At 38.1% G+C, this 25,583-nt stretch overlaps 1 protein-coding gene, 1 long non-coding RNA gene and 1 other non-coding gene across 4 annotated transcripts in view; 2 read left to right on the top strand and 1 right to left on the bottom strand.

The window, feature by feature from the left end:
- Positions 1-7,240: 7,240 nt before the first annotated feature.
- LOC133091946 (uncharacterized) lies at positions 7,241-8,316 on the top strand. The gene is made up of 3 exons (XR_009701006.1): positions 7,241-7,652; positions 7,903-7,947; positions 8,165-8,316. It is a non-coding gene; the product is annotated as an uncharacterized LOC133091946 (long non-coding RNA).
- On the top strand, positions 7,703-7,833 carry LOC133092814 (small nucleolar RNA SNORA24). Its single transcript, XR_009701169.1, has one exon. It is a non-coding gene; the product is annotated as a small nucleolar RNA SNORA24 (small nucleolar RNA).
- Positions 8,317-10,434: 2,118 nt separating the features above from the next.
- PRSS12 (serine protease 12) overlaps positions 10,435-25,583 on the bottom strand; it is a 69,962-nt gene continuing 54,813 nt past the window's right edge. For both annotated transcript variants that reach the window (XM_061191128.1, XM_061191129.1), the window contains exons 11-13: positions 24,759-24,881; positions 12,650-12,930; positions 10,435-10,887 (exon numbers count right to left, since the gene is read on the bottom strand). In XM_061191128.1, coding sequence (XP_061047111.1) covers positions 10,580-10,887; positions 12,650-12,930; positions 24,759-24,881 — 712 coding nt within the window. In that variant the 3' untranslated portion in view covers positions 10,435-10,579. The remainder of the gene's footprint in view (positions 10,888-12,649; positions 12,931-24,758; positions 24,882-25,583) is intronic.

Raw genomic sequence — 25,583 nt, 5'->3', positions numbered from 1 at the left:
AGAAAATGCTATTTCAGGAAATTTATCTTCCAGGAATATACTCAGTTGATTGCAAAGGGAGAATCAGAAAAGTAGGGATACAAATCACACATGTTGTCTTAGATTACTAGTATGACAATAGAGAAAAGGAAAAGGTAAATATAAAAATAATTGTTAAAAGGTTATAACATGGCAACTGTAGAAATCATTAGTGCTGTTTATTGATATTTCTGATTCTCCTCCTAAACACATAGTAGGGTTCCATTTTCCCACCTTTTCGAAGTTATGCATGGCCATGAAACTTGCTTTAGTCTCAGAAATATGAAGCAACATGACAAGTGCCACTTCAAAATGGAAGACTTTAATAACAAGTGTGATTCTCTACCTTCCCTTCTCCCTTCATGTTGCCTAGAAATATTACAAATGGTGAAGGTTTCATTAGTCTGAGTCTCTAAATGGCCAAGAGCACTACAAGAAACAAACCTTTGTGGTTTTAAGCCACAAAGACTTTGGATTGTTCGTAACTGCAACACAACCTCACCCATTCTGATTGTGGCAGTTTTAACTGGTGTCGACAAATATTTACATTCCCCTCTTTAAGAGATGGAGCTTAATTTCCCTCCCTTTTTGTGTGAGCTGAAGTTAATAACTCATTTCTAACAAGTGATGGCATGTAACTTCTCAGACTAGGTCTGAGAAAAACATTAGGACTGTCTCCTGGATCACTCACTTTGGGGAAAACCAAACCACTGTAACTTGAGGACACTCGAGCAGACCTATGGAGATCCACGTGCTGAGGAGTTGAGGCCTCCTGCCAACTATTAGCATTAGTTTGCCAAGCTCAGGAGTGAGCCACCTTGGAAGAGGATCCTACAGCCCCAGGCAACATCCTGAATGCAACCTCAAGAGATACACTAAGATAGCTTAGCTGCTCTTGGATTCCTGATCTGCAGAAATTGTACAAGATGATAAATGCTTACTGTCTTAATCCACCATGCTTTAGGCTAATTTGATACACAGCAATAGATAACAAATACATTGAATGATATAGAAACACACTAAAAATTGAACATTGAGGATAGAATGAAATCAAAGGTAGCTCCTAGGCTTTGAGCTTTGAAAAATCTGGAAAAATTGTGATATCACTGACTGTAAGTTACTCAATTCCATTGTATTTTTGAGGCAAGGGCCATGTCTGCTCAACAAACATTTGCTGGAGTCTTGTAAATGTTTAACAACTGAAAAAAGTGTTCAGAACTGAAAAAAATATTCCACTACAGATAGGGGAGAACTCTCATCTCCTCTTGTCTAGACACTATACTTCTATTACAATTTTGTTCCCAGTAGTATCACATTGCTAGTACACACCAACTGCAAGCTTAAGTTCCCAAAGTATTTTAAGATGAAAGTAAGCCCACAGGCGATTTCCTGACTATATTTCCTCCCACTTATCTCAACAGTCATATGAGAGATGTGCAGTTATGCTACTTTTGTTTCCCTGATGATTACCATAGTTTCTACACTAAAACCCTAAAAGGAAAAAGGGAGAAGTAGTATAGTTGAAGAATGAGTATTCTATAATGAACGGTTTCAGTTCATGTATCAAATGCAGAATTGAAATATTTTCCAGCCATCGTTTTATCAGTCTAACAGCTTCACCTCACAGTCTACCTTTAAAATCCTTAAACTAACCTTTATTCACAATCAATTTTTAATCCTTCTATCTATTACCACATTATCTCTCCTGAGAACTCACTCTAAGCCTCAAAGATTTGGCTTGAACAGTGGCTAAATCCATTAGGTATGATCTCGGAATCCCCCCAAATTTAGAAATATTGCCATCTTAGCCACAAATCGCACACTAACAGTAGACAAAAACCATCACTAAAGCACCACTTGTTAAAATGAAAACAGACTATAAAGTTATGACTTTTATTAAGCTTTATTTTTAAATAGTTTCAGATTTACAGAAAAGTTGCAAAAATGGTACAGGGAGTTCCCAGACACCTGTCGTCCAACTTCCCCTATTGTTAACATCTTATAATACCGTGTACATCTGTCACAACTAAGAAACCAACACTGGCACATTACTATTAACTAAATTCCACACTTTATTCAAATTTCACCAGTTTTCCATTAATGTCCTTTTTCTGCTTGAGGATCCCAGCCAGGATACAACATTACATTTAGTCATTATGTCTCGTCTCCTCTGGTGTGACAGTTTCACAAACTTTGTTTTTCATGACCACAACAGTTTGAGTACAGTTTAGGGAATTAGTAGAACGTCCACCAATTTGATTTTGTCTGATGTTTTTCTCCTGAGTAGACTGGGGTTAGAGCTTTGCGTAAGAATAACACAGAAGGAGGTGAAGTGTTCTTCTCATCACATCTTATCAGGGTACACACTATCAATATGACTTACCACTGATGTTGATATTGATTACCTGGCTTAGGTAGTATTTGCTAAATTTCTCTACTGTAAAGTTATGCTTTCCCCCTCTTGCCTTACCCTACCCTTTGAAAGCAAGTCACTAAGCACGGCCCATACTCAAGATGGTGTTGGGGTAGGAAAGGGGGATTAAACTTTATCTCCTGGAGAGAAGTGACTTTTTAAAATAAATATAAAATTTACTCAATTCCTGAAGTACATACTGAGTACCTCAAAGCATCTGCTAATGCAATTTAGTGCCCATTTAATGTGAATCACTCTGCTAGGCACTTCAAATAACGGTTAGAAACAGACCTGCATCATGAGGAGTTTACAATATAGTGAAGAAAATATACCACAAGAAAAATGCTAGTTAAGTACTATAATGCTAGTTAAGTCACAAAAAGGGAAAAATCAAATTCAGTTGGAGTTATGAAAAGTTTCATAGAACAAGAGATATTTAAGCAAAGTATTTAAAGCTGAGTATAATTTTGACAGATGGAAATTCAACAACCATTTATGATTTTAAAAATCTCAAAGAAGTGCGTATAGAGGGAATGTACCTCAATATAATAAAAGCCATATATATCAATCCCATACCTAATATCATACAGTGAAAAGCTAAAAACTTTTCATCTAATATCAGGAACAAGACAAGGATGCCCACTCTCACCACTTTTGTTCAACATAGTATTTGAAGTCCTAGTCAGAGCAATTAGGCAAGAAAAAGAAATAAAAGGTATCCAAATTGGAGAGAAGTAAAACTGTCACTATTTTAGATGACATGATTTAATATATAGAAAACCCAAAGATTCCTCCAAAAAACTGTTAGAACTAATAAACGAATTCAGTAAAGTTGCAGAATACAAAATCAATATACAAAAATCTGTTACATTTCTATACGTTAATAACAAACTATTGGAAAAAGAAATTAAGAAAACAATCCCATTTACAATTGCATCAAAAAGAATAAAATACCTAGGAATAAATTCAACAAGGAGGTGAAAGACCTGTACACTGAAAACTATAATACACTGATGAAAGAAACTGAAGACACAAACAAATGGAAAGATTATCCATGCTCGTGGATTGGAAGAATATTGTTATAACATCCATACTATGCAAAGCAATCTACAGATCCAATGCAATCCTTACCAAAATTCCAATGGCATTTTTCACAGAAATAGAACAACAAACCTAAAATTTGTATGAAATCACAAAAGACCCCAAATAGCCAGAGCAATCTTGAGAAAGATGAACAAAGCTGAAGGCATCATGCGCCCTGATTTCAAACTATACTACAAAGCTCGAGTGATCAAAACAGCATGGTGTTGGCACAGGAAGAGACACATAGATCAACGGAACAGAATACAGATCCCAGAAATAAACCCACACATATACAATGAGTTAATTTATGACACAGGAGCCAAGAATATACAATAGGGAAAGGACAGTCTCTTCAATAAATGGTGCTGGGAAAACTGGAAAACCACATGCAAAAGATTAAAAATAGGCCACTATCTTACACCATACACAAAAATGAACTCAAAATGGATTAAAGACTTGAATGTAAGACCTGAAACCATAAAACTCCTAGGAGAAAACATAGGTGGTAAGCTCCTTGACATCAGTCTTGGTGATGATTTTTCTTTTTTTTTCAGTGCTGTACAGCATGTGGGAACTTAGTTCCCTGACCAGGGGTTGAACACATGCCCCCTGCATTGGAAGCACATAGTTTTAACCACTAGACCACCAATTAAGTCCCTTGGAGATGATTTTTTGAACCTGACCCCAAAAGTACAGGCAACAAAAGCAAAAATAAACAAGTGGGGCTACATCAAACTAACAAGTTTTGGCACAGCAAAGGAAACCATCAACAAAATGAAAAGGCAGCCTACTGAATGGGAGAAAATATTTGCAAATCATATATCCTGCTAAGGAGCTAATATCCAAAATATATAAAAACTCATACAACTCAATAGCAAAAACAAACAATCCAATTAAAAAAAAATGGGCAGAAGATCTAAATAGACATTTTTCCAAAGACATACAAACAGCCAAGAGGCACTTGAAAGGATGCTCAATGTCACTAATCATCAGGAAATGTACATCAAAAATATAATGAGATATCACCTCACACATGTTAGTATGGCTATTACCAAAAAGACAAGGAATAACAAGTGTTGGTAAGAATGTGGAGAAAAGGGAACCCTCATGCACTGTTGGTGGGAATGTAATTCGTGTGCAGCCACTATGGAGAACAGTATGAGAGTTCTTCAAAAAAATTAAAAGTAGAACTAGAGGGTGATCCGGCAATTCCACTCCTTGGTATTTACTCAAAGAAAACAAAACACTAACTCAAAAAGATATATGCACCCCCACGTTCACTGCAGGGTTATTTTCAACAGCCAAGATATGGAAACAACCTAAGTGTCCACTGATGGATGAATGAAAAAAGAAGATGTGGTACACACACACACACACAAAAAGGAATATTATTAAGCCATAAAAAAAGAATGAAATCTTGCCATTTGTGACAACATGGATGGATCTTGAGGGTATTATGCTAAATGCAGTACATTGGACAGAGAAAGACAAACACTGTATGATCTCACTTATATGTGGAATCAAAAAAACAACCACCACCACCACCACCACCCATAGACTCATAATATAAACTGCCAGTTATAAAATAAGTAACTCCTGGAGATGTAATATACAACATAGTGACTATAGTTAATAATAGTGTATTGCACATTTGAAAGTTACTAAGAGAGTAAATCTTAATTCTCACCGCAAGAAAAATAAAATGTAACTATGTATGAGCATGGAGGTTAACTAGACTTACTGTGGTGATCATTTCACAATATATACAAATATCAGATCATTATGTTGTACACCTGAAACTAATCTAACATTATGTCAACTACAGGAAGAAAAAAAGAAAATAGATGGAAAGACATTCAAGATGAAGAAAACAGCATAAACAAAATATGAGGGTTCTCTCTCTCTCCCTTTCTCATTCATCCAGTGTTTTAGCACTTTAACCCAACACATTCATTTTAAGATCTTCACTAAGTCTTACTAGGTTAGCATAAGTGAATGGTGTTAGGGGCTATATTGAGTCCCCCCGAAATTCATTATGCTTAAGTCCTAACCCCCCAATACCTCAAAATATGACTATATTTGGAGATAAGGTCTTTAAAAAAATAATGAGGTTAAAAGAGGTCATTAGGACAATATGACTGGTGTCCTTATAAGAAGATATTAAGTTATAGATAGGCACAGAGAGAAGAGGATGTGAAGAAACAGGCCCATCTACAGGCCGAGAAGAGGTCTCTGAAGAAACACACCTGTGGACACCTTGATCTCAGACTTCCAGTCTCCAAAATTATGAGAAAATAAATTACTATTGTTTAAGACATCCTGTCTGTGGTATTTTGCTAGACCAGCCCTAGCAAAACAACACATGCTCAGTTAGAGATTCTAAATCAAATCTAATGTGGCGAAATTCCCCACTGTGATTTGTTATTTAAACCTTATTATTGAGTAGTTCTTTCCATTCACTAGTATCATGAAGAGAGTAAAGGTGAAGAAAGGAAAAAGTGAGCCTTAAAAACAACTTTAGTTCTTTCAAATTTTATGCCCTATAAACTTGTCCATTCCAACCCTAACCATAACAGAAATTTTTGCCCTAAATTCTTGCCCCTAGAAAAGTATGTAGTGTTCATGAAGCTTCACAGATCTCTCTTGTAGCACTTTATTCACCAGATCGCTTGATAACATTATCCCTGACAGCAACTGCTGCAACATAGTGCCCCAAATGGTCCACTACTAAGTAAAAGCTTCACCTCGATCCACCTTTTTGTCTCATACCGGAGGAAAATTAAAAGGGAAATAGAAAATAAATTTAAATGGCATTTAACAAGCACATATCTAGGACTAAAAGTATTCCTAAACGTCTGTAATTCCCCTTTTAAATAAATAGACCTACCATTTATTTAGCTGCACCCCCAAAGAAACGTACAGCAGGGAAGTTAAGACCCAGGTGTCCACTTGCAAGAGTCAACAGAAGCTCTGGAGCGGCTAGATTGTGGACCACAAACCATGGGTTCGAAGGCAACACGGGAAACGTTCACACACGCATGTAAAAGGGTCTCCCGCACGCTCGTCCGGTCTAATACCCTTTCCTTTTCCTAATCTTGTGTTTACAAAATCGTTTGGCAAGGCTTTCAGCAGAGTGCAAATACTCCTAAGAGATTAGACTCCCTCAAAACAAAACAAAAACTGATTGCAGACCACTGACACCTGCGCTTCAGGAACAGCAATGTCGGCGGAACACGGGAAGATACGGAGTTTTTTAGCAGAGAGACCAAAAAAAAAAAAGTCAGCTAGTTCCATGAAAATCAACCAACCACAAGGTTAAGAAGCAGAGAACTATCGAACCTGGTGCTTTGGTAACAAAGGTGACTTCTAAAGTAACTCTCTAACAAAACAGCCCTTCCGCCTTCTTCACTCAGCGGACGCGCGAGTCCGACAAGAGTTCCTGATTTCGCGAGAACTTTTGGCAGCTCTGAATGCGCACGCATCAGAATCGGAGGCCACGTGAGCAGCCCAGCTCTAGCGCGGGGGGGGGGGGGGGGGGGGCGGGGCGAGGCGGGGTGGAGAAGCTTAGGAAGGGGAGGGGCCATCAGGAAGGCGGTGGCCAACGGATGGGGTGGAACCTCAGCGGAGCTGGGGGGGCGGGGCGGAGGGAGAAAGCGCGTAGGCCCCGCCCCTCGCGGCGCTTCCCCGGAATAGCGTCAGCAGCTCTATAAGAGAGCGTCTGGCGAAGGATTCGGCCTTTTACATCCGGGAAGCGTCGAGTTTAGGTTAAGGTACGGCGTCGTGTTTCGTGCTCTAAAATACTTGAGACAGAACTTTTCGGCCAAGTTTAAAATGCAGGAGATGCAACAGTCTTGTAGAAGTAGATCGACGTCAGCTTGGAAAACCTCTAGGTTCAAACGCCTGAGTGGACTTAAATGTTCATTGATTCGCTGGGCAGCCACGTTCAGCCGGGGGCGCTGAGTCGGAGAACTAGCGCGCGTGGGCCGTGGGCCTTCCGGCAAAGTTTAAATGCAGCTGATGACTCCGGAGAAGAAGGTCATTATTTCCGCTGTTGGTGTCATGTGGCCATCTTGAATCTACTCCGCCACTATTAAATAGTAACACCGCATCCTGATAACCCGCCAGTTTGATCCAGGTGGTGAGTAGTATCTGTAGTTGTCCTTGCTGGTCTTTTCTGGGATCATGAATCTCCATGTATCTTTGGGACCTGTCAGCTGTGGCAGTCTCCCTTCCTAGCCATGGAAGAGCATATTCTTGTTTATTGGCAAAGCTGTCACCATTTAATTGGTATCAGATTCTGACTTGCACAAGTAACATTCTTCACTTTAAAAATCTGGAGGGTACTGGGTTATTGGGCAAACATCTAACTATTGTTCAAATGTTTTTAGGAAGCTGAGCTAATTGTTCCAATGGATGATGGAAAACATAACAAGGTACGTTCCTGTCTTTATATATATATATTTCTGAATCTGAAACCCTTAGTGCTAAGGATTTGGAAGGCCAAAATTGGCATATTTTGCTGGCATTTTGTAATTTAAAAGAGTAAATAGCCAACTGAATAGAAAGTAACTGAAGTAGCTGCTAAGACTCAGCACCATGAGGTAAGTACACAAATTAGAGTTTTATAAAGCTGGTTTTCTTCTCTTGCAGAAGTCAAGAAATCCAAAGCGATATGGGTGAAGTCTTACTTAGCATCCTGAAGTACACTGCCAAATGTGATTTTAAATCTCAAGTATGGTATTTAAATGGAGAATAAATAAGTGCTTCCTTGCTATATCAATAAAATGCTTGATTTGTACAGATGTCAGTGTTCCCTGACTGAATGACCAATAAGTGCAAAGGTAACTACAGGTAGTGAACAGGCTGTCTCCTGTTCCACTGTTGTGGAGCTCGAGCGGAAGTAACATGAATTAATATTGTTGTGTAAGGTATTATTTGGGGAAAACTCTTACACGTAAAAACCAGTTTACCCCTGAGGAAGAGAGCAGGGTCATTTAATACCACACAGAAGATTAAGGAAACTGCACGGTGAAAAGCTATGCACTTTATTTACACAGATGTGCACTGAACACTTGCATCTTTAAAACTCACACTTAACATTTAACAAGAAAAAAAATTAAGCTATAATAAAGGCATATTTTATGAACCAAGCATTCTGCCTCAAGGTTGAGCAAACTGCAGGCCATCTGTTAACTATTCTGTTCTTTAAGTTTGCCATCCTCTGGTTTAGTTAAAAAGCCAATATAAATGTTTGCATCAGCACTGTAGTTAAATTACAAGGATGGCCCATGAGAAACTTGCAGGAAGATAAATTTTCTGGTTTTTCCCAAGCCCTTGTGCATGTGTGCACCGTCTATAGCTGTCATCTCTATATGTAAATGCAGAGTTTTTCCTTTATCAAAGTCATGAGTGTTTAGAAAACGTTTTAATGCTATTCTACTTGAACTGCATTGCAGTTCTGCAAAGTAGTAAACTATAAAGCACTTTCAGGTTAGCACCAGTTTTTTTACATAGCTCAGAATTTACAAAAGGGATGCAATATGATACAGAAGGGAAAGGGATGGGGGTGAAGTCCCTCCATGGTGAGTTAGCCATTTAAGAGGATTACTTAAGCATTCTGAATCCTAGTTTGCACTTCACCTTTTTTTACTACCTGGGATTTTGGGAAGGACTCATGATAGCAGTCATGTCACCTCTGATAAGGATTACTCAAGTATCCTGAGGGCTTAGCTTTTATATTTGGGCAAAGATTTTGTGCTGCTACCAAGAATGCCCTGTAGGATACATAATAAGCAGCTATCCCTTACTCCTTTGGGAAACAGCCAGAGGGAAAACTTACCTTTAGACAGGAGAACCATGGATTAGAGGGGTGGGAGGAGATGCTCTTGTCTGCATTGGGACTCTTCCTGTTCTGGAGTTTGGATTCAAAGCCTTTCAACAGCTGTCTCATCTTGGCCTCTGCCTGTTAACCCATTTGAAAACTAGAAATACTATAAAATCTTAACTACCTTTTATAAATTGTCAATGAGGTGCATAGCCACCTAGCACATAAGTGGTATATGGATTAAACATAACAGTTATTTTAGACTTTCCCATACTATTGACAGGGAAAGCATTTTTAATAGTCTATTTTTATTAGATGGGACTGTATCAGGATAGTCTGCAGGTTTAAGTTAGTTACCAGAAAGTTGCAGTAGGTGGCACTCTTAAATCATGGTCTGGAAAACAGAAAAAACATTTTTGTTTTACCAAGCTGTAAATTTGAAGTGATTAAAAGTAATCAAGCAGATTGAATTAGGTTGTGCATTAAACAATTTGAAGGCATTCTTCATTTTGTTATCAGGAATGCTGAATTGTGCTAACAACATACAAGGTAGCTAGAATGTTTTTCTCTTTAGTTGCCATAGTGCTTGGTACAAAGGCTTCATTCAGGAATGTATTGTGACAATGATATTCCTTTGCAGTCTGTTTATAATAGAATTCCTTTATCTTTTTTGGCCTTCAATTTTCTCACAAAAGGCCAGAAAGATGTGGTCTGATTTTTTTTATCAGCCTAAGGAAAAAAATCTGAGCTTAAAAAATTACATGAACAGAAAACAATGCCACTCTTATTTTGAGTATAGTAAAGAGTATTTTCTTTGTGTGTCAAATGTAGGCTCTTTATATGAATATATACCATATTGATTCAGTTATAAAGGAGTTCTCAATCCAAATAAATGTAAAAACAGCCTAACTGCACAATCAATATACAAAAATCTCTGGAGAATGCTGAGAAATAGGCAGAGACAAGACTCATGAGAATAATGAATTTAGTGTCCATTAAACTAATTTGGGTAGGCAACAATGCTAAATAAGGATAATCATTACTACACTGAGGTATCTGTAACCAAAATGTTCACATCACAAATTCTCAAGCAGCAAAGGGGTACACAGTTTTTATCACAACACAAAACACAGAAATATGGATCTCCGCTCCCATTAGTTGGCATCTCTGGCTAAATGCTAATGTTGGAAAGTTTCCAACAGATTCTTTAAATATTATTTTCTAGAGGTTTCCATGAAGGATTACAGTTTGGTGACACTTTTTATCCAAGGTACAAAGGCTGAGACTTTGGTATAAACACCAGGGGAATCCTTGACTCCACAGCCATATCCCCAGGAGGTCACCCCATATACAACCCAGCTCTCTCCTGGCCGTTCACACATGAGTGGTCCTCCGCTGTCTCCCTGGCAGCTGTCCACACGTTTGTGTTCATGGAGGTTTCCAGCACAGAGCATCCTTCCTGTAAATCGACCCTTATAACGGTCTTCACAAAACCTCTTGGGAAGTAAGGGGATGGCTGCTTGTTGTAGAGTTCTTGAGTAGGCTCGTCCTATGCAGGCCAAATAATTGAATTAGATTCCAGGTAAAGATCGTAGCAAAAAGAGCTACATTTAACAGTTTAATGAACACTTAATAGCCCTATTAAAAAGCCCTATTGTGGCATTAGTGTAGTTTAAGTGAGTGATAACTATAAATGGTATTTTTTTTATTGTTTGCACTTAACCATACTCTAACCCTTCACTATTCTGTTTCTCAGTACTGCATTTTCTGAAGAATACTTTAGTAACGCTTACGGACTTGCCCAGTAGAAAAAGGTAACCTACAGAAAGCACATTTGTGCAGGCTTTAGAATTTGAATTCTCTATATTAAAACAGTGAGGGTGTATTCATGCTGGTTCTGTATTAGCAAATCCACTGCTCTAGGACTCATCTACTTCACTGACTTTTGAGGATTAATTATAAATAACAATTCTATATAAGCACATAAGGTGGCAATTACTATCCTCAAGAGAAACATGGTATTTCATAAAGATGATTCAGAAACAACATTCTTACATAGAAACAGGCTGAAGTTTAACCACTTGTTAACATATTCTATTTACTAGTAAGCCACTCATTCTCTGTTTAGTGGCTAAAATGTATAATTGATAGTTTCTCCATGATAGCCTTTTCTTGGATCTAAACTCCACATTATTCTCCAATCCAATTTACTCAACTGGAGTGATTCATCCATAATAAAACATTCTGTAAAATTTACTTTCTTTGTCATCTCTATTCAGATGTAGTGTCTAAAGGGAGGTGATTGATTCACTTCCCTGATGAAGTAATAATTCCAACAGCTATACTCCAGCCTTCAGTTTGCCTCACAGATCAGCATAGCGTCGTGAGAAGGCATTTACTCTGACCTGATTCTATTATATCATCCAGGAAATGTTTCCACTTTTTAAGGTTTATTTCAGGATTGGTCGCAGAGCTTTTTCAGTACTGTATATCTGCTACAGATGTTCTACATTTTGCTGCTATGAAATAATGTAAGTTTAAAGCCCAGATTTAATGTAGCATGGGATAAAATGAAAACAAATAATTTTATTTACTAAATATAACCTTATTGAAATTATCACCTGTAGAAATACTTATCTGATGTTCTTTTCAGTGTTAATTACTTTTAATGGAGAGCAGTCAACCCAATCATTTCTCCTTACTCAGCAGTCATTTGTGAGTCGAGCACCTAATCCAGGTGAGACCTAGATGTTTCGAAGACCATCCTGAGCAAGCACTAGCTGATGTTAACTCTAGCAAGACAATACAGAAAGCTGTTTGCCCGAGAAGAGCACAAGCTGAACACTATCCTGCTCAGGGACGGGAAGGTGGGAAGAATAGAAGGGGGTTGTGGAAGGAGAAACCCAAGTGAGCTTGATCCCTCCACTTGAACCTCAGCACCTCTGATTTTTGTTCTTCATTTAGGAATTCTGCATAAGATTTACTTTGATAAAGGGCTCCATTACAAAGAAACCATCAAACACCAAAGCCCTTTGCTGGGGTAGCTACATCAAAGTCATTAGGAAAACTTTTTAAAATAGAGACAGCTAGGCCCAAGTCCTGAGTAGGGTCTAAGTTCTAATGGGAACCACAGTACCCTCAGGGTATGAATCCAGATTACATGCATGCATCTCACACTTGGCGGAATTTCCAAACAACTAAGCCTGAACCCCCTTTAAGATTTTGCTACCCACTGTACACCCAGATGTATGGATAATCCCAGACACAAGCAGGTGCCCAGATTTTAATTGTTTCTTTGGGTTATTTGTTACCTGTGTCTCCCCATCCTGTTATGTAACAATTGGAGGCTGTTTTCTGTGGCCTCTCCCTCCGGAGTGGCAAACAGGCTGGCAAAACGTGGCTGCTGAATTTGGCACATTGTTCTTCTGGTCCTTGTAACCTAACCAGGGCGATGTCGTAGTCACTGCTGTCTGGCCGATACTCCCGGTGAATCACAATCTGCTGAACTCCAATTTCTTCTTCAAACTCCTCCGGCACCAGAGTATGATAATCCCCAACCCGAACAGCATAGTTCCTAGTGCTGTTACCATACCTGGGAGGCAGAGAGAGCTAATGGGAGGCTTGTTTCAAATGTTGCAAATTGGTAACTGTCAGCCAGGAAGGTTAACAGACGCTTGTAAGCCTTTCTTCCGAATCATTAATCCCTTTTATAAGTTCAACCTTCCTTTCCATTCCTCTGGTCCCACTGCTCTCGGTCTCACACTCTAAACCCACTGGCATCACTTTTTTTCTTCATCCATTTCCCTATTTAACCCAGGGTACCATCTAACTCTGTTTTCTGAGAAAGAGCAAATGTGGAAAGTAAGGGCTAATCACTAACCTGTCATTTCCCCACCATGAAAAAGAATCAAAACAGGAACAAATAGTACAGGGCAAAATTACCATCCTGTGCTTGCTGTCGTCATTTTTTCTATCATTTCCAAGATTGTTAGTTCATCATGAAATTCCATGAGGGCAGAAACTATGTCTGATTTAACTCTGTATCCCCCAAAGCACTTATCACAATCCACTTTACTCCCCTTTTCTGTGAACTGAATGCAAACCAAAACTATCTTCAGGGCAACATACATTCATTATATGCTCTCATCTCTTAAATCTTTGTTCAGACATCACCTCAGTAAGACCTACCTTGACATCTAAGATTGCAACCCACCCTTGCTTGTGCTCCCATCCCCCAGCACTCCCAATATCCTTAATCTGCTTTACTTTTCCTTTTTTATTATACACTACTTTCTAACAAATTATCTAATTTACTGTTCATTATATTTATTGTTCTCTGTCTCCGCGCCCCCCCCACCCCCCCCACCCCCCCCCCACCCCCCCCCCCCCCCCCGCCGCTTGAACAAAAGGTACTCAAGGGCAGGGATCTTTGTGTTCACTGATGAATCTTACACATCGAGAATAGTGATGCCAGTTAAGTAGGAATGCAGCATATGTTTGTTGATTTAGTGAATGAATGAATTTATTTTTAATGAATGTGTCTTTTTTCCATAGGAACTATTCAATTAAAACAGAAATACAATATTTACTTGATTGACAGTTCTCAGCCTGTTTTTCAGCCAACATACCTTGATTCTGATACATCTGCCTAAAGCAGTTTCTCAACCTCAGCACTCCTGACGTTTGGGACCAGATTATCATTTGTTGTAAGGGGCTGTGCTGTGCATTGTAGGATGTTTAGAAGCATCCCTGGCCTCTATTCCCTAGATGCCAGTAGCATGCACACTCGCATACACACACCCCAGTTTGACAACCAAAAATGTCTCCGGACATTGGCAAATATTCCCTAGGGTGCAAATTGTCCCCACTTGAGAACCGCCGACCTAAAATACATCATCCAACCCACCTCCTGATCACTTCCTCTTTCTCACTGAAGAGTATAGCACCTTGCTCGCTTCCCCTCTATAGCTACTTAAAACATTCTCAATGACTTAATTCCCAGCACCTTTCCCTTTTAGTTCCCTAACCTCCTCACCTGCAGAGAGTGTTTTCTCTACTTGATCTCAGCCCCCCACCTACAGCTCATACTCACCAAATATTATACGTTTTTGAAGTCTTGGTTTCAAGCATCTCATCTTGACAGTTTTACATCTCTCCTCATACTTAAGTACCTCCTATCTTCACAGTTTTACAGCTCCATCCACAGCTCTTCACCCCCACTGGACTTCAATCCGTCGGCCCCACTAGTTTTTTCATGTCATTCTCACTCTGCTTATGACTTCTTACAAGGCTTGGATTCCATCATCACTCTTTTGCAAAAACTCTCAATCCTTCTTTCCCTGATCTGCCAAAACTCCAACTCTGGTTTCATCAACTCACCACCTACTTTCCGCTAGCATCTGACTGTTCAAAGGGAAAAACATACTTTAACAGCTCTCACCTTAATTTTTTTTTTTTTAATCAAAACTTCAATATCTTCCACTGGAAACGGGGCCTGTACTTGAATGTGAATTTAGAGAAGTGGTATTCAAAAACTGGAACTTTCTAGTGACTGCCTATTTGAAATAACCTTTCATTTATTCCTATAAAATTTCTGGAAGTTATAAGTTGCTCAAAGATTCTAATAGCCCTAAGTAGGTCTCTGACAACATTGCAATGTATAAAGTGATTTTCTTAACTATGTCAGCTCAAAAAACTGAACAATGCAACAAAGATGATTTAGCTTATACAACCACCTACTAGTGATCTATGAAACTAATAATTTCCTGTGGTTCCTTGAAATTCTCCATTTTCAACCTTAAATTATCACATATCTTTAAAGTTCAGAAGGCTTTTCATATATTGTACCTAGAGACTATCTTCTTACGGGTTCCACTTCAAACTTTAAGTTTAGGATTATTTCATATCCTGAAACTCTAAAAAGTAATAGTCATGAAGAACAATCAGATATTTAAATAACTCTCACTTCTACTTTCTGTGTATTGATACTAATGTATTATAAAAATTCAATATGACTCATTAATATGTTCAGGTTTTAAAGCAAAATCCCAAGTGATTTATGTTTCTAACAAGAATAGCTGTCAACGCATCCTTGAAAGTGCTGCTGAAATGTTTCATATATCTTTGGAATGGAATTTAAGAAATTATCTCAAGCTTCACTGTCCAGTACAGTAGCCACATGTGGCTAATGAAGCGCTTGAAATGCAGTTGGTCCAAAATGAGATGTGCTAAAAGTACAAAAATGTGTACAAGATTTCAAATATTTACTATAAAAAAAGAATATAAAATATATTGTTTCTCTAGATAATAAGACTATCAAATATCTCAATTTTATATCCTATTTTGCAATGATATTTTAGATATACTGAGTTAAATGAAATATATCATTATATATAATGATATATATGTATCAATATATCATTATATAACCAATATACATATGGGTGAAGTTAATTTCACCCATTTGGTTTTTTAATCTTTTAATGTGGCTACTAGAAAATTTAAACTTATATATATGATTTGTATTTGTGGCTCACGTTATATTTCTAGTAGATAGCACTGGTCTAGAGAAATATTATGGCATAAAGAAGGCATCCTATTTTTTAATTTTTCTTTAATGCAGTTTCTTGTGTTGCTTATAACTTTTAAGCTCGAGTTATGAGACATTCCCTTCATATGTCAACTTCTTATATTTAAGATAATTACATTACTGTTCAAAAAAAAGTTTTATTGCAACAATATTTTCCATTTTTTGAAAAAGAGCTGTGACACTTAGCTAAAATAATCCTTGCATCTAAACTGGCTATATAAATATATCCTACATTATCTAAAAATTGAGTCTTCAGCCAGTGAACAAAGAAACAGGACATTACTACAGCAAGGAAATTAATTTTTTAAATATCCCAGTTTTAAAGTCTTGGGAAGTCTTGCCTTAATGCGTCACTTCATGCCTGGATTACTATAGCAGTCTGCTAAATGGCCTTGCTGCTTCAAGTTTCAACTTTTTCAAGCCATCCTTCACATTGCAGCCAGATCAATGTTTCTATCTGATAATATAACTACTCTTCTGGATACCCTTCCAGATAGATACCCTTCACTGTCTACATAGTAAAGTTCAAATTCCTTAAATGATATACAAACCCATCCAAGAATGGCCCTTGTCCACCTCTCTGATACCACCCTCGTCCTCGTGTCTGTGTCCCTGTCATTCTGGCCGCTTGAAGAGGTATCTGACAAACCTGTCTTTATTCAGACTATTTGCAATATCATTCCCTCCACCCCTCATCCTAATATGGCAAAAACTGATTTTATCTTTCAAGTCTCAAGATCTCCTAGGAAGCTCTTCCTGCCCTCCCCAAAAGCTAGCCAATCCTTCTTTTGAACACTCCCAATAGCACTGTCAGAGCGTTTATAACAGCTTCTACGACTTGTTAAGATGCCAGGTCTCCCCAGTTAAAGGCTCCTTAAGTGTAAAGACCATGTCATGCTCACTTTTGTATCCTCAGCACCAAGCAAAGTGGTTTGCACAGAGGAAGCTCTTAATAAATATATGTTAAATGACTTCTTTTGGAAGACACGTTCTGTTCACATACATACACTCTGATCCCGAACTTACTGAAATGAGACCTCCTCTCACCAATTCCTATGTTATAACAACACCATCACAAAAGTTACTTTTTAAAAAAAGTCTCCACAAAGATCTAATGTTCTCATTAATACTGGGTGTTCATCAGAATCACCTGTACCACTTTTAAGAATACAAATGTCCAGGTCACACAAACTCTGAGAACATTAAATTAATAGGGCTGATGAAGGACCATGGGTGATCCAAATTCACAGTCAGTCTGGAGAACCACTGAACCAAAGACTTAAAGGCACGGGCATAACGCCCGCCTCTTCATGCCTGGAATTTCACTGGGTGAAGTGAGCATCCTAAGAGATGACTAACAGACTGCCATAACACAAACACGTACACATTCCATACTTATACTGTGTTCTCAGATCAGGTAGATTTCAGCGGGTATATTTGAGTATACTCCCAAATTAATATGCTCACCAAGCAGGAGTTGATATTAACGTGAGAATAAAAATATTTACCTGACAAGAAGGAAAAATGCATCATTCTTGTTAAAATGAAGTTCCTTATTAGAATCTATACTTTTAAAGTCGTCCTGATTTAAGAAATGGACCAGCTAAACCCAAGCAGTGATTCCCACACTCCTTTCACTCCAGTTATTCTTAGAATAGATTTATGCTTGGAATTTGAAGAGCATCCGACACAAGACTGGATTAGTTTTCTAACCAAATATTTGTCTTCCAGTGTCACCTCTCCTAGTGAGTGCGATTATATACTTCAGGGATAACACTTTGGCTGAGGTTACCAGTATGATTTTGGACTTTGAAATCATTTTCTATGGTTCTAGGCTTCTCAAGAAAAATGTATCAAGGAATTCTTTTTCAATGCATTTTAAGGTCTTTCTAGTTGAGCTTTTGTTATTTTGATACACTTTATTCAAAAATGCTTCTAAAACAAACATTTCAGGTTTTGGCTGACACGCCATTCAGTTGTTTGCTTTGCTGAAATGCTTTCAACTCCCCCTCAAATAAAAATTGGATGAAATTCCTGGACAAGTTTGAGCAAGAGAGGATCTGAGACAGGGCAGTTAGTAAAATCCATTATTCCAATTTCTCTGAGATTCTGGAATTAAACTACAATTAAAATTTTCTAGAATTAGAAGAGTTAATTCAGGTGACGGTCATTTTCTTTATGACGGTCATTTTCTTTCTTTATAGATTCATCTCTTCAAAAAGACAGTATTTTACATCAGCCTGTACACATCTGCTACTTCTAGAATCTTTTTTTCTCTGTTGTCTGGATGAAACTCAAAAAGTAGTTGACTGAAATTGCTTGTGTAAATGGTTCCAGTTGCTTATGGAGAAGAGACCTTCTCTGTAGAACCTCGCACTGTCCCTTACATACATGTAGTGTGTGTTCAGGAAATGGTTTTAGCATAGTTGATGGTATTGTGTATATCACCAAAGACCATGTTCTTAAGAACTCTACCATATACTAGGTCATGGTGGAACCTATGTTAAGTACCGCACACATTTTGTTCTTAAAAAGAAGTCCCATTACTCTGTGGCTCATCTTTCTAATTATAATGTCTAATAATTTAGATATTTCTGATTTTCAGAGCAGCAATCTCTGACAATTTCCAGCTTCTTTGGTGATTCTAGGCAAAAAAGTCAAATAGATAAAATCAGGTAAAGCTATATTCTTGATCAAATCAAATTTGCAGAAGAATTACAGAAATGAAAGAATCCTTGTTTTGGGTACATTCTTTCCTCCAAAGTGGTGTTTGTTATCAGAACAAGCAATTAAAAGAAATTAGTTTAACATTCAGGAATTTTTCTCTCAATTATATTGCCATACCACCATAGAGAGAGGGTCATTTTACAGTACTTGTAGTAATGATTTAAAGTAGAAAATAGTGGGAGTTCACTGGCGGTCCAGTGGTTAGGACTTCATGCTTCCACTGCAGGGGTCAGGGGTTCAATACCTGGTCAGGGAACTAAGATCCTGCAAGCCATATAGCGTGGCAAAAAAAAAAAAAGTAGAAAATAGCAAAAGCAAGCAATTTATATTGTGTAAAATTCATAGGGCAACTGCAGAAAAACTTAATTTATCCAAGTTTCTGCTTCAAACTGCCAATGGGATACTGCATTCCAAAGTCTGTATTAACACTAGGAAAAATGTAAAAAATGGGATAGAAGGCCTTTAAATGGTGATTCACCAACTACCTCAGTTACCCTTGTTAACGTTGGCATAAAAGAATGTTTTGGACACCTCACAATACGTGAAAGCTATGAATGTAGAGCTGGATTACTAGAACTCTGTCAGCCTTCCAGTAAGGTACCCTCATCATACAGAGACAACTCTATAGGAAATGAGTGTAACAGGATGGTGGATGTGAGTAACTGTGTTCTGATCTCATCATCCCCAGGCCATCATTCCTAGATTATTCTGATATAAGGATTACATAAAAGAGTGACTACTCTGTGAAGGCAAAACAAATAAACATAAAAAACTGTCATCCCGTAGAATAAAGTAACACAGATGGTGATAGCAATCTATGCCTGTTGTTCAGAATGGCTGTTCAAGAGCACTGGTCTACATCATCACTGCAAGAATTAGGCACCAAAGGAGGCCCCATGAACAAGAAACTATCTTATATATTGAAGTCCAGTAGTTAAAGCAGCAGAGATACAAACAGAAAGGAAACGGGGGTGAGAGAGATAATTTCAAAATATGAAATCTAGGTCCCCTACCAGTGGGTCTTAAGTTAGACTCCCAAGAAATCTAAAAGAAAGGTAACCTCTCAGAACCTGACCACATTGCTTCTGTACTACAGTGTCTACAATTCGAGGAAAACTATTTTTTGCAAACTTCAGAGTTTCTGATGATTAAAGGAGGGTTGTTTTAATCCAAAGTCCCTGAACCCAGAAGACAAAATTTGGAGTTTGTTCTAGTCACTGGTAACTGTCCTTATGGCTGTCAGTAAACTTACTGTAATAAAGATGTGAGTTGTAGCCTCCTTGGGCACTTCAGAACAAGTCTATGAAATCTGGTAAAGGTTACAAACCAAGTCAGATGAATTTGTAACACCTTTGCAAAACAATTTTCTCCCTACTCACATTAAAAGAGTCTTGCGGTCTATCCAAAGCACATCAAAAAGTTGCATATCATAATCTGCTCCTCTGTTTTTTAATCAGCTGTCTTTTATACCGCACAGATAATGGGAAGAAACTCAGAATGACGTATGGAAGGAGTTATCTGTTGATCTAGGTTTAAAATACCACCATCCTCTAAAGAGCCCAACATCCTTATATATACCCACTACCTGGCAACCGAGCCCCCACTTTCATCCTGCATCCATCATTTAGAAGGGTCTAGTATGTGCCAAGTAATATACGAGACACTTGGTTTATAAACACAAATGAGACCATTACTGACTTGAAGCAATAATCTAGAAGGAGGAAGCCAAGGGAGGAATAATGACATGTAAACAAACAAACCCAAACATGTACCTAAAAAAAAAAAAAAAAGACCTTTGAGGGAACTCAAAAGTCAGATCAAAGTTTTCAACCTCAAGTGGAATTTTTGGGCAATTTCCCAACTTTAATACTTTAAGCCTTGAACCCCTAAGTCTATAACTTTTAGCAGAGAAAGATTTACTTGAAAGAGAAGGAGTCTTGAACAAGAGGAGAAAAATCTAAACAGAACGTACTGAATTATTTTGCTTAGATTCTAAGCCCAAGACAGGCTTCTCCAGTTTCTCTGCAGTTTCCTACCTCGTTTTTCTCCACTTGTCAGTGGGATAAAATCATCCTGAATTCTCTACTTTTGCTAATAATAATCTTTGATTCCTTTTTGTGAACCCCAACATAATAATAGCCAACATTTGTTTTGAATTTTACAGTTTATAGAATACTCATTTGTTCCTCACTGTAGAACGTTATTGCCTTCATTTTACAGATGAGAAAATTGAGGCTCCCAGAGGTTAAAATAATCTCCACAAAGTGAAACAATTAACAGTTGGAGGAGCTGGAACTGTAACATTGGTCTTGATGGCCGGATCCAAGTCGCTGGTTACACAGTACCAAGTTCTACTGATTTCTATCAGGGTCTCTACCTTCTCTCCCTCCTTTTCTTTTCTACCTTCTATCTTTATTACAATAGCCTTATAACCAGTCTCCCTCCAGTTCCTACCACAGTGGGTTTAATCACTTGGTAACATGGACCAATTTGAGTCACTCCAGAAAAAGGCACAGAAGCATGTATGCAAATATTTTTCATATAATTTGAAGCTTGTTCACAGACCCCTAGATTAATAACTTTGTTTCCCCCCCGCCCCAGATCTATCCCATACATCTCCTAAAACTCCTCTTTGATCATATTTCAAGGCTCAAAAACCTTTAGTGGTTTCCCACTGCCTAGTGAATGAAACAGAGATTCAGCACCCTGGCATTCCAGACCTTTCCTGCTTCTTTACTGTAAGTCTGCTATACAAATTCCAGATCCACGATCCTAACTAATAACTGGCATCCTTCAAATATACTTTATGCTTTCTTTCTCACCACTGTGCTCTCAACACGAAACGTTATCTACCTCCAGCCTCTACCAATACCCAAATCCAGCCTCTCTGCTTGAACAGACTTCATAACAGAACTCACTCCTCCCACATACAGCCCATCCCAGCTTTGTCTTGTGTTAAAGAAATAAAAAGAAAACAACAGACCTCTTTCCTATGTTAAAATGAAAATTACCTCCCATTAGCATTTGTGGAATTTGAAGTAACAGGTAATGAACTTAATCTGAGTCCACACACTCTCCCCTTTCTGCTTGCCTTCCTTAGTGCACCACGTCACTTTTTCAGAGGATGGCACTCAGAACTGAGCACAGTTCTCTCTGTTTGATAGCAACAGTGCTTTTGCCCCCGACAACAGCTTGAGCACAGGACAGAAGAGCAAGCATCTTGTTGTGTTGGCGCTGTTCTGTCAGGGCTGCCCAAGGCTGATTAACTTTGTGGGCAACCACATGGCATCACTGACTCTATTAAGGTTGCAGGATGCTAAAACCCATAAGGTCTTTCTCACGTGTGCTGCATTCAAGCCAGGTTTCCTGAACTAAAGGCAGCATTTTACTTCCTCTTTATTCCACATTACTTTTTATTAGAATCAGCCTACCAATATTCTTTGCCACCATGGATCCTATCTTCTAACATATTACGTGTCCCTCCCAATCTCCTGGCATCAAAAAATATGATTAATTTATCATCAGTGTCCTGTTTCAGTTTAGTGATTAATATGTTGAATAAGGCAAGGATAAGTATCCTGTTAACTCCATTATATTCTTCCTCATCATCAGTCTTCAAAAGTCCAGACCACATTCTATTCTATCCAGGAGCAAGAGGGTCTTAACATTTAATGTTCATGAGAATCATCAAAGATGCTTGATAAAAATGTAAACTCCTGGGTCTTAGCTCCAAAGATTCAGTAGATCTGGGATAGGGGCCCAGAAATCTAGATTTTTAATAAGCTGAATGTATTGGGTTGGCCAAAAGGTTCATTCGGGGTTTCCTGTAACAGCTTACAGAAACACCCGAACGAACTTTTTGGCCAACCCAATACCTACTATTGTGGTGAAAAGACCACACTTTTAAAATGGTGCTCTAAACTTTTTTTGATCCTATATGTCTCCCTCCTCTGGGTTCCTATAGCTGCATTAAAAACTCATGGTACCAAGGGTCCTATCCGTCTTACTCTCCAAGATATTTCTAGCACATGGCACATTCCTGGGAACATTACAGGCTCAATAACTTTTTGTTAAGTTAATAAATGAATCTTTATTGTCTGTGCCATTCATGTAACACAGGACTATATTAAACCCACTGCTATATAGGTGAACTCTCAAACTCAATTATTACTGCAGAAATGACAAAGGCTATGTAAAATACATATTTGTGTCTTCTGCAGCACCTTGAACATGGAATATTACTCCATAATATTTATCAAAATAGATAAGAGGAAGTGAATAGAGATTCTAGAAACAAAGATACATGAGAACTTGGCAAACAACACAGTTGACATAAATCAGCTGGTAAAGAATGGAATGTTTAATTTTAAAAAGTACTGGGAAAACTAACTAACCATAAAGAAAAATATAAAATTAGGTCCCTTCCTTATACCGTATACCATACACACACACACAAAAACTGTAAACAGATTAAAAATCTAAATAGGAAAAGCAAAATTGTAAATTTTTTTTGTAAAAAACTACTATCTTCATATGGGGCTAAAGAAGAATTTTTAAAATAAGATATAAAGGCTTTTATATGACTTTAAAAATTGACACATTTAAATATATTAAAATTAAAACATCTTCATAAGGAAAAGACCTTAAACTAGTGAAAGGACATGCCCCAGATTGAGAAAAGTTATTTGTAACACATAATAACAAAGATTCTGTACAAAGAATATATCCAAAAAAATGTTTAAATCAATTACAAAAGACAATTGAATAGAAAAATAAGCAAAGGATGTGAACAAATAATTCATGAAAGAGGAAGACACTAATCAGGAAAATAGAATTAAAAAGAAATCCAAAAACTCTAAGACTGGCAAAAATTGAAAATATTGATGGTATCAAGTTGGGGTAGGGATGTGAGGAAACAGGAACTTACACATTGCTCTGATATAAACTGATACAGTTACTTTAGAACGTAAGTTAGTAGTGTCTAGTAAAATTGAATGGCACCCATACTCCAGGACCCAGCACAATGCTCCCACATGTCTGTACCAATGAGACATGTAATGGATATCTAATGCAACATTGTTGTTTAATAATGAAAGAATGGAAACCACCTAACTAACCACCAGTAGGAGAATAAGTAAACTGAGGTTGGTTTCGTCTTACGATAGGCGTTAACACTCATATGGCAGTTAAAATCTACATGGATGGATTGTAAATACACAATGAGGCCATATATTTTCACATATGAAAAAATACAAAACAAATTTTTGGTTGTAACAATTTTTCAACACTATGGTACATGTTTTACTTAAAACATTTTATGAGTATTTTTAAGTACACAGAATAATGAAACCCCTTGTACTCATCACCTTGATTCAATAACTATCAAAATTTGCTAAGCAATGGTATACATCTTTAAATACTAAAATTCATGCTGAGGAAATGGCCATTAGCCAGGGCCCACAAAAGAGCACAGGACAAGGAGAAAGGACCACTAGGTTCTAGTGCAGGTGCTGTCACCATAAGCAGTGTGACTCTGGCACACTGAATCTCTCGCATGGCTTCCCCTCTGAACTGGGAAAACTTCAGATTGGGCTGATAAAATTCCTGGGACAAACGGAAATAATCAGGATGCAACCTGACAGGTACAAATAGAGAAATCTAAAAGACACAGAACAGCAAGAAGACCCAAAGTTTCTAAAATTCAAATCAAAACACCAAATCAAAACACTAAACCTGGACTCCCTATTCCTTACCATTCATAATCAAATAATCTGAGGTCTCTTCTAGCGATACGGGGATATGATTTCATCCTCAGATATGTCCTTGGGGGAAGCACGAACACAGCCGCCCCCCCTTCAAAAACCGATCTTGTCTTCTCCTTAACTCTAGAGTTTGCTTTAACACCAGGTAGCAAGTAGCTTCCTGAGAGCTCTGTTTGCTCCTGATGTTACCCCCTCACTTCCACAGTGCCTCTGGTGGAGACAAGGAAGGCCTATAGCCTGGCTCTGACACCCCAAGTTTCTAGCATGCTGTAGAGCAGGAAGGGATTGGAAGAGCTGGCAAATAAGAGCCACACCGAGTTGTTTGGAAAGGCGGACACATACCTCTTGAAGCAGTGTGCTGCTGTAAGGACCCAGCAGCTACTCAGGAGTGTGGCCCCGCAAAGGAGTCTGCCGTCTCCATGGGATGACTTGAGCCGGAGGGACACTTGCCAAGGCCAACCACCCCTAAGAAGAAAGTAAGCCACTCATCAATATCCATAAAAGGCCGAAAGGCAAGGACAGTCATCCAGCAAAACAAGGACTTAGAAGGCTTGCAGGTGGGAGGAAAGAAGTAAAAAGGGGACTCGAGGATGTAGACTCCTTTCCTACTTTGAGAATGAATATTCCTACAACTATGAGCAGACCACCCTGAAGACTTGCCTATAGCATCTGTATGCATCCCACCAAATTCTGACGTTCTTGGAAACAATCTGTGTCTTCTTTATATTTCATGATTTGAAGCATATTTTCTCCCTCACCTAAGCAGCCTGAAGAAGTTGTTTTTTGTTTTGGCTTCTGAAATCTTAGTTCCCCAACCAGGGATTGAACCCAGGCCATGGCAGAGAAAGCGCTGAGTCCTAACCACTGGACCGCCAGGGAGTTCCCCGGAAGAAGTATTTAATAAGCAAAGCACTGGTTTTCCACTAGTAAATTCAACAAATAAAAAAATTATATTAAAATGAGTCAAGTCCAAAACAAATATATTCTAAATTAAACGAATTTGTAGTTATACATTTTTTGCAGATTTCCTGTTAAATTAGTTTGTTTCTGCCACATAACTTTTCAGCAACCCATCTATCTCATAAATCAGGGGATAGTGATTTGAAGAACACGGTCTATATAAAGTGAATATAAGTCAAAGGACAGTGAAATTATCAGTGTAATCTG

This window comes from Eubalaena glacialis, chromosome 5 (genome assembly GCF_028564815.1).
Source record: "Eubalaena glacialis isolate mEubGla1 chromosome 5, mEubGla1.1.hap2.+ XY, whole genome shotgun sequence".
Lineage (NCBI taxonomy): Eukaryota > Metazoa > Chordata > Mammalia > Artiodactyla > Balaenidae > Eubalaena > Eubalaena glacialis.
Note: the sequence above shows the minus strand (reverse complement) of the source record. Positions and strands in the feature narration are given on the sequence as shown.